General features: G+C 48.5%; 2 protein-coding genes across 2 annotated transcripts in view; both read right to left on the reverse strand.

The window, feature by feature from the left end:
* CUNH3orf33 (chromosome unknown C3orf33 homolog) overlaps nucleotides 1-469 on the reverse strand; it is a 6,884-nt gene extending 6,415 nt beyond the window's left edge. Inside the window, exon 1 of the mRNA XM_029962313.1 lies at nucleotides 439-469. Within this exon, the coding sequence (XP_029818173.1) occupies nucleotides 439-469 (31 nt within the window). The remainder of the gene's footprint in view (nucleotides 1-438) is intronic.
* Nucleotides 217-5,715, reverse strand: SLC33A1 (solute carrier family 33 member 1). The gene is made up of 6 exons (XM_018079283.2): nucleotides 5,552-5,715; nucleotides 4,717-4,901; nucleotides 4,172-4,289; nucleotides 3,175-3,390; nucleotides 1,322-1,518; nucleotides 217-727 (listed from the first exon to the last, which is right to left on the reverse strand). Exons 1-5 carry the CDS (start codon nucleotides 5,594-5,596, stop codon nucleotides 1,351-1,353), a joined length of 732 nt encoding a protein of 243 aa, XP_017934772.1. The 5' UTR covers nucleotides 5,597-5,715; the 3' UTR covers nucleotides 217-727; nucleotides 1,322-1,350.
* Nucleotides 5,716-9,993: the final 4,278 nt, after the last annotated feature.

The following is a 9,993-nucleotide window of genomic DNA, read 5'->3' on the forward strand; positions in this document are numbered from 1 at the left end:
CCTCCTTGCTCCTGATGCCATGGAGAGAGACCCTTCCAGACCCCTCCTTGCTCCTGATGCCACGGAGACCCTTCGTACACACCCACCCGTCCCCTCCAGTCACTCCAAAGCTGGAGTTGATTTATGTCCCCCCCAAACATGCAGTAAGAGAAGATCCCCAACCTCCTCCAAGCCCAACACTTCAAATACTGACAAGGCAAGAAACACAGAGAGAGAGACTTGTGCCCTTCCATGGGCTGTTTAATAGCAATGCACCGTTACACCCACCGAGGTCCCAGTGCCCTCTCAGCGCGGGCTGTGGGTCACTAAGGCACTCAGGAGGGAGGGCAGGGGGGATAATGCACCGGGAATGTTTCCACATGGCATCAGCAGCTCCTGCTGCAGCAGCTCCACCACAGGACTGTGCTCCTTGGATTTATGTGAGGGCGAGAGGTGTACCTGCTCTCTGGGAATCTGGCAACTTTGTCATCACCAATTTGCTTTTCTTACCCCCAGCTGGGAGCAGACACAGTTTTCCCACTGATTTTGAGAAGGAATGCTCAAATTTTAGTGACACTGGGGAAACCCCACACTATCAGTTCATTCCCTCAAACTCACCCTGCTCAGAAGGCCCTCCCCTGGGAAGCCCAGCTGCTGCACCTTCCAGTTACAGTTGCAGGAGCCGAGGCTCAGAGGATTGTGCGTTACTCCAGTCCTACTTTACAGCATTTTGTCCTCAAGAAAGTACCTTGAATGTAAATCAAAATGCTTTGAAACAGCGGAAATAAATTAAACAAATGTAATTTGTTTATAAAAATATTTTCTTATAAATCTTTAAAGCTTATAAAAGCCAGAAAATACATTTAAAAGAATCTCTGGAACGTTTCATCCTTTGAGGTGTGGCCACAGTTCAGAAAGTGAGAAGCAAAGCCCACAGACACCTCACACTGATCTTCCCACAAGGAATTCTGTAGTACAACACTTAACCTGTACGTGAGAATGCCTCTGGCATCCCTCCCTGGGCCAGCTGCCCTGTCAGGTCACTTCTGTGTGACAGTAAAGCTGGCACTCAGCTGGCAATGCTGCCCCTCGACAGCCACGGCACCAGGATGGGATCAGCGGTGGTTGTGCCAGCAGCCGTGGCTCTGGAGCTCAGGGAAATGCAGGATACTCAGGGAGGACAGAGGTTGGAACCTTTACTCTCTGAACTGACACTGGGAGGGCAGTGGTGTCACACCCACAGCCACCGCCTCGGCCACACGGTCTCACTGCTGTGGCACCAAATACCGATGTTCCTGGGGGTGGGTTATGGGATATGTCTGTGTAATAGAACTAAAACAACCTTGCTGGTCCATCCAACATTTAAGTGCATCAATTGCTCCTCTTGCACTTCCAGGAAGACTGTCCTTCGTCCTGCAGCTTTTTAAACTTTGGTCCAAGGAGGAACCACCAGCCAAAGCCCAGGATGAGGCAGACGACGGACTCCACGTAGTAACCGTCCAGGGTGGTCACGCAGGAGCCACCAGCCTCTGTGCAGAGCTGAAACAGGAGCACAACCTGATGCATTAAGTACCTCTGGGAGACACAAACACAGACTTCAGAAAGATTAGAGAGCCACTGGTGTCTACTTGCTCTTGCTTCTGACTAAGTATAGTTGTTGACTCTTCCTTGTTTCTTACAGAGGCAGTCAGAGAGGTTTTGGAGCTTAGCAGCAGCATGAAAAGTAACAAATCTGTTCTAACATAATTTGGGAAATGGAGCACACTGGCCCACGGGGCAAACTCCAGGAAACAGAAACTGCCCCACTGGCTGGGAAGTGCAACCACTCATCCCAATCTCATGGAGAAAGAGGATGATTTTTTTTAAACAGCCACCCATGTTATGGTCTCCCCGTCCCTGGAAGTGTCCAAGGCCAGGCTTGGCCTGGAGCAACCTGGTCTAGTGGAAGGTGTCCCTGCCCATGGCAGAGGGTGGAACTGGATGAGATTTAAAGTCCCTTCCAACCCAAACCACTCTGGGGTTCTCTGTCTGGGAGAAACACACCCAGGATGGTTTTTAACCCCCAGCATTTAAAGGGTGAGTGTACAGCACAGGACTGTTTCTGCTATTGTTTGGCTTTCAACACTGCTCTAATCCCAGGATAAATCAATCCCCTGAGCTGAGGCTCTGCCAGCACTTTCTGAGACATGTCAAAATCAGATTAGGAATAAGAAGGGAGTGGTGGTGGTGGTGGAATGTTACCAACTGGGAGGATGAGAGAAAAGATCAGAGGAGTGAGGTGAAGGAGGAAGGACTCAAGTTCAGTAGAGGCCCAGGGAACCTAATTAGTGACAAGCTAATGAGGGAGGCTGAAAAAGCACCCGCTGTGGAAGCAGTTTCCCCTCTGCAAGCAGTAAAAACTGCAAGTCCAGCTCAGACAAGTCATGTTGGATTCCCAGAACACTTTGTTTAGAGAACCTCCACATCCCAAAGAGTCCTGGCATTCAGGAGTGAAATAAATCTCACTCAGGAGCACTCAAAAAAAACCCCAAACACTTCCACTCTTCAGCCACATTAAGTGTCTCATTTGCCAGGAGGAGGTGAATTTGAAACCTTGCTTTCCCAGCAGTTTTGTGTCCTGTTGTTTGATCTGTGTACAGTGCACAGCAAGTTCTTTGTTCTCTTCCAGAGGGCTCCCAGACTGGGAAGGCAGCCAGTCCCACTGCTCCGTTTCAGGGGGAAAGTGAACACCAAAGTCAGGGAGCAGAGCAACATCATGGAGAAGGGATCAAGGCAGGCAGAGGGGAAACCTCCAGGAAGACAGGAGGAAGAAAAACCTACCACAGGAATGGAGAGACTTGGAGGACAGACAGCCCTGCCCAGGACAGAGCCTCTAATTACACAACTCATAAACACACCTACAGCCTCCTTACACCAGAGCCCGTGGCACCAATCTGGTGCTTCTACCACAGCTTTTCATCCCAGCCCAGAAAGGGACAACTACCCTGCAACTGCAAATCCCTGGTAAGATGCTGGTTAGTCAGAGTGGACAGACAAAAGCAGACAATTTTGTCAGATGGGAAAATCAGCTCCACCAGTGGGAATTTTTAAGCGTGAGCTGTGCACTGTGAAGGTTGTCAGAGGCAAAAAAAGACCCTAAGAAGCAATTTAATCGTGACACTATTGAGCAGGGCCCTCCAGAGCCCCCAGACTCACCTCTGCAGCCGCCGCGGTGCCACAGGAGTGGCCCTGGGCCCCGGCACACTCCTTCACCGTGAGGGGATCCACCAGCCAGAGGGCCACGGTGGAGGGCCAGTTGCCCCCCAGGTTGGACACCGTGTTGAGCAGGGTCATGTAGGTGCCCCCGATGAGCGGGTCGCTCACCTTGGCGTTGAAGGCCATGATTGCCACGTACATGCTGTACAGGGTGATCTGGGGGGGCAAACACACACACAGGGGTCTCCACGGGCACCACAGCTCAAACCCCCAACGTGAACACTGTCCTGAAGTTAGCAACATTCACCGAAAAACAGTCCCAACAGCTTAAAATTGCCCCAGGGAGCAACTCCTCCTGCAGCCTGTCCCTCTGCTGACATGAGGAGTGGCCTTGCCTCTTGCCTCAAGTCGTGCTGCGTGACCTGAGTCATGGCCCACGTGCACTGGCACGACTCAAGTTATCAAACTAAAACACAGCAGCTAAAATAGCATCCAAACCCAACACTGTCGTATTTAAAATCAACCCTCACAGCATCATACAATCAGTTCTGATCCAAAGCCAGGTTTTCCAGGCCTCTGGATCAGATCCACTGTGATGTTCCTCCAACAAGCTAGCATTTTTTCTAGGAGCAGGATCACATAACTCGATGGATCTGCAGAACCAGCACAGTCATCACTGTGCCTGTCAAACTCTGCCAGAGTGCTGGGATTTCTCCAGCTCCACTGTGCTTTTGAGCTTCTGGCTCTGGGGAAAAAATAACCTGGGAAACAAAATCAGATCTAGACAACCCAAAGTAGCTCCACATACGCTGTCCATTGGAGCACAAGGGAATGGGGAGAACTACCACTGGTCAGAGTATCAGAAGGCACTACAGCCACACAGATCAGGCTTGGAGGGCTTCCAGTGAGAGCCAGGACAAGGCAGGTGACAGCAGTCACAGTCCTCGAGGTGATGGGTGTGACACACCCTCCTGCCTCCCCTTCCACAGGGTGTTACCTGATGCAGAGCGTAACTCAGCACCACCACAGCGTAGTAGTACACGGGAAATCCTCCCTCGTGCTTCACTTTAGGAGCCCACCACACCAGGAAAGCAAACTCCAGGCCAAGCAGCAACCTGGAGGGGTAAGAAAGAATTAGTAATTCAAACAATTCTTCCCACGTGTTTCCTCAACAGGAAGCAACTAATGAACTTTTACAGAGAGTACATTGAAACAGTTTAGATCTAAACAATTACAACTATTTCTATCTCAGAATTAGATATTAAATATTTGACAAGCAGTGAAATTGTTAAATAAGAGCAGGAGAGCATTGCTCTAATGGTTCTGTACACGCATCTTTAAAACACCTCATGCTCTTCTTTCTCACAGGTGATACTGCATGAATTATCTTCGAGGCACAGGACAGAATTCAGCTCCCTGTGAGAATCTTGACACACTTTCTTGTAGCTGGAAGTTAGAGAGTTACACAAGAAACCCTACACTTGATCTAAATACACAAACCGAACACACAAATTAGTGTGTTTCTATAAAATGAGGTTTTACCTGAAAGGCATCGCTTTGTAGAAGGTGTTCAGGGGCTGGGGGCCTGCTGTGTATTTGCTGATGACCAGGGGCAAGATGATCTGTAAAGGAACCATTGGAACTGCCAGCAGAGCCAGGTGCTCTTTGGGGACCCCCTCCTCCACCAGTTTGAGTCCTGTTACAGCATCTGCTGCTGAAAATCCAACCTGCAAGAGAAATGAGACAAAACAGGCTGAGGAGAGCAGGGGGAGCTTGGCTAGAAATTCAATTTACTATTAAGTAACTTGAGAAATGGGATAGAGGACAAGTCACTTCTGCCACTGATTTGACTTCCAAATTAGTTCTACATGTTCTACACTTGCACACTCTTATTGTCATCAGTGCCAAAAGCTTCCCCAGAACACTAAGTAGCACTGCCATTCCTGCCTGTGCCTTCACTGCTGTTGGCACCCACAGTGTCCAACAGGAAGCCATGGAAACCCAGCCTGGACACAGCAGCAGATTCTGAGAATAGTATTTGAGTTAAGAGAAACATTTTCTGCCCTTTTAACTGCAGGCTACACAGTCTGTTTGAAAATGTTTTAAAATGTTTAAAAAACAAATTACTGTTATACCAGACTGCAATCAAGCTCCTCCTTAATACTTGTGTAAACACAAAGGCTCAAACAAACGTTTTCTGCTGTCCAGCCCTGCTCAGCATGATGATACAAACAATTCTGCTTCAAACTCCATGAGAAAATCCACAACTCTGATGCAAATCAATAGCAGAACTAAGAAACAGGTTACATCCTGGGGACTCAGCAGCCTTCCAGACTCTGACAGCAGCATTTAACAATTCCAAGATGTAGTTACTTACTTTGGACGTGAGGATCAAGAGACAGAAGGTAAGAACTGCTGGCATCCTGATTATTGAGAACAGCAGCTTGTATGTATCAGTGATGCCTTTTGTTTCTTCTTTTGCTGGTATTAGCTCCTTGTTTTCCTTTTTCAAAAAGGCAACCAGTGTAGTGGTAACTAAGAAGACAGCTCCCCAGAAAAACAGGAAATCTGGAGGGGAAAATAAAATAAGATCAAAAAAAACTTTGTAGCAGCCTTCATTGACAATTCACTGAGTATCAAAAATGCAGTTATTTTGCTAAATATAAACCTGATCATCAAAATTGAATAAAACCAAGCAGCAGAAGCAAACCACAAGCACAGAGCTATGTGCAGTGAGTGACACAGCTCTTCCCTCAGCAGGAAGGAGGTGTTTGCAGGAGCTGAGGCAGAGCAGCAGCATCAAACCAGGTCCCTTCCCTGGTGTTTGGGGGGTTGGTACCACAGGGAGCACGTTGGAGGAGAAACAGAAACACAAATGGAAGCGTTGAAGGCTTACACATGCAACCACTAAAGGCTGATAAAGGACAGGGAATATTACAAGACAGGGAAAAACCTGCAGAGGAAGAACTCCTGCACAGCTCTGCAGTGATTTATGGGTACTCATGGAGCCCTTCTGTGCCTCAGGCCCACACTCCCTATCCAGCATCTATCTCCCATCTGGAGGAAACAAAGATCTGGGAGTGTGAAGATGGCCTGATGAAAGTTCTTCCAGTCATAAGGAGCCCTCAAACACATCTGGCTGATGTGGACGCTTGCCAAGGTTCAGGTGCTCTGTTTCAAACACAGCTAATATCTGCTGAACTGTGAGTGTGAAGGCAGCAAGGGTAAAACACAGCAAGCAGTACTTTTTGAGTTAGTGAATGGTTAATCTAAGAAAACCCTATCCTCTGCCTCCAGGAGAGAGGCAAGAAAGAGCTCAGTAACATGTAGGGGGCAGGACAGAAGCAGCCTTTAATCTTCCTGGTCACGAGCAACCCCAGAAGCCTCCGGGAGACCTGAAAAGCAGTGAGAGCTGGTGAAAGGGCAGAGGTTTAGTCAATTATTACCTGCTCCTTATGCCCAGGAAGAGAACAAGAAAATGGGGAAGGACTGCTCTAGGTGTATCCACCATTCTTAGGGTAAAAGAAAAAAGGCTTTTCAAACTAATTTTTTGCTGCTTCCACACCAGCTACTTTTCCCTTTCCTAAAGAGCTCATAACCAAAGCTGGCAGATTCCTCTCTGCTAAATAATGGGTGCCCTTAACACAAATTTTGAAGCAAAGATGCATTTTCAGAGTGTCTCACTAATCACAGTGGCTGGCTACAAAGAACTGAGGAGCAGTCCTCTAATAACAACCCTGGGCATTATCACTGCAGTGAGAGATGCACAGTGTGAGGATGGGGACAGAAATAGCTCTGAGCATCATCACATGAGCACTCTTGATCAGGTCAGCCCTGTCAGCTGCAGCACAGCACTGCAAGGGCTGCATCAGCAACAAAGCAAGGCAGGAGAAAAAGAAAAAAAAATATATATATAATAGTCCACATTAAAAGAATGGGGTTTCTTTGAAGTTATAGGCAGTTTACACAAAAATAAGGTTAATTTCCCTTCAAAAACAGTAACCTTCACTAACAGGCTCCAAGCAAAAGAACTTTGAAGTTATAGTTTACACAAGGGATTTCAAGCACAAAATTTTCTGGTCCCACCACTGCTGCCTCCCCACTCCGATTTTGCCTCTGCCCCTATACTGTTGTTAACAAAATAAACCATAGTGATGGGGCAAAACAGGTTTTTGAACTAGATCAGGGATGGATCAGGCTGGAAAATAACCATCCAGAAGGCACCCAGGGGCACAGGTCCCAGCTGCACGTGCACAGGTACACACCTCCTCCCAGGAGAAGGCCCTGGCCCAGGTCAGTGTGGGCTGCCTGCCTTCAAGGGGCACCTTTGTCCTGTGCTCACACCTCCCTCTCCTCCTCCATGCTGGAACAGGCTGCAAAGCGGGCAGGAATCACCAAACCCAGCCAGGAACCTGCCTCTGCCTTTAAAAACCCAAAAGTCACCCGACCTGCAGGTGCTGAATAAACTCCTGGACGTGCCAGCACAAACCATCAGCCCACAGAAAGGTTATCTCCCATTTCCTTCTCCAGACCTTTATCCTGAAACAGCCTAACAGAGCACTTGGTTTGACAGATGGGTTTACATTTGTCCATATTATTTCCTGCAGTTAATGAGAATAACAAATGCTGTTGCTTCTCAAAACTCGAAGATGACTTGGGATCACAGAATATCCTGAGTTGGAAGGAACCCTCAAGGACCATCAGTCCAACTCCTGTCCCTGCACAGACACCCCAACAACTCCACTCTGCCCCTCAGAGCGTTGTCCAAACCCTCCTGGAGCTCTGGCAGCCTTGGGGCTGTGCCCACTGCCCTGGGGAGCCTGGGCAGTGCCCAACACCCTCTGGGGGAAGAACCTTTTCCTGAGACCCAACCTGACCCTGCCCTGGCACAGCTCCAGCCATTCCCTCGTGTCCTGTCACCAGCCACCAGAGAGAAGGGATCAGTGCCTGTCCCTCCAGATCACGGAGTGTTGACTTGTTCTTTCCCTGGCACTGGGCTCAGCCTATGACAAAAGTGCTCAGAGATCTGAACTGGCAGAAAACTACTCACTTCTTCCATCTGTCAAGTTTTCTGCTGCTTTACCTGCCTGACCTTGCTCATCCCAACCCCTGTCCCAAGCGGAGCAAGGAGCAGTGAGCCCCTCTGCTCCTCAGTGAGCTGGTTATGTCCTGCTGCTCCTCAGCTGCTTCAGGGAAACACGGACACGCCAATCTGCGCCACGGGCACACAAACCAGGGAATGGCAGTTTCTTACACTCAGTTTTATCTCCTAAAAAAACAATATCCTGCAACTAGAGTGTCAGTTGTTTGCCTTGCTCACTCCAGCCACGTCAGCACTCCAGGACAGGTCAAGCAGGTTGCATTGGTGCTTTTTGGGTTTGGGATTATATTTTCTAAAGCCAGCATTTTTGTAACAGTAACAAATCCATTTATACAAACAGTGGTGAGAAAAAAAAAAACAAACAAATGACAAAACCCCTGGGCAGTGAGGGAAGTACAGCCAAGCCAAGCTCTCTGAACACCAGTGACTGCAAGTTGCATCAGCAGTGAAGACGTCAGTGTGCACTGCAGAGAGAGGGAAGAGACAGGCCAGCACTGAGGAGATGCACAGCAGGAGCACAGGGAAAGCCAGGAACTAGCTGGGATGGCAAGGACTGCTCTATGCCCACTGACAGACACCACACAGGAGGCTGGCAGCAGGAAGGGAAGGGGAACACTAGTCAGCAGTGGTGATGCTGCACAGACAGGGTAAGCACAGCAGTCTTGGAAACTGCTGTCCTGGTTTACCCATGAGACAGGGACAGGACAGAAAGCAAAAACTACCCTTTACACGACAATTCCAGCCCGGTTTGGCATACCTGTTCCCTGGGATGACACAGGCAAGGCAATCAGTGTGAGAGAGGGAAAAGAGACTAAAACCATGAGAATCTGCCCTTCACAGCTGCTCGTGGCCACCCTGAGACTGTAGCCAGAGGCATCCCAGGATTTCCTGTCCTCCCCCAAGCTCAGCTGGCTAAACTCGACCTTCCAACCAAACCAGATGCATCTTTAAGGTAATAACCCTAACATCAACCACCACACAGAACCCTGCTGGGAAAAACCCCCAGACAACCCAAACACCAGCAAAGAGAAGCATCCCTACACTAACAGTTAGTTATGGATGAATTACCAGACTTCATTTAATTCATTAAGAACAAAATTCCTACTAATTTACTAAAATAAGGCCTTCCTTCAGAAAGTGGCTATTTTTCAGCATATGCTCAACCCCAAGCACTTCTCACTTCTACCTCTGTGCACAATATCATGTTGGAAGAACAAAAATATTTTTAGTTTCCCCTTTCCTTCCTCCCAGAAGGAGATGTTCATAAAAGGGGTCCTTAAAAAGAGGCAAAGCTTTTGGCTTGTTGGGGTTTTTTTTAGAGTAATCTTGTCCATGGCCACTAAACTAGGAAGAGGAAAAAAATAATCCCTCCAAAGTGCTTAGGTCAGCCAAGATAATGACAAGGCAGGTTTCCACAGTCTTAAGGTCAGAGAAATCTGGAAGTTCAGTGCATGTAGCAGTGGACTCTGCCAGACTCTGGGCAGGCTGTGCTTTCCCACAGACAGGGGACAAATCAAGACTGTTCCAAAACACCATTCCATCTGAACAGAGGGGTCCAGGCTCAGGGAAGAAGCATCCTGAGGAAGATATAACTACTGCTATAAGGAAGAAATTCTTAGCTGGGAGGGTGGGGAGGCCCTGGCACAGGTTGCCCAGAGAAGCTGTGGCTGCCCCAGCCCTGGGAGTGTTCAAGGTCAGGTTGGATGGGGCTTGGAGCA

The sequence above is a fragment of the Manacus vitellinus genome, unplaced genomic scaffold (assembly GCF_001715985.3).
Source record: "Manacus vitellinus isolate BGI_N305 unplaced genomic scaffold, ASM171598v3 scaffold_45_pilon, whole genome shotgun sequence".
NCBI lineage: Eukaryota > Metazoa > Chordata > Aves > Passeriformes > Pipridae > Manacus > Manacus vitellinus.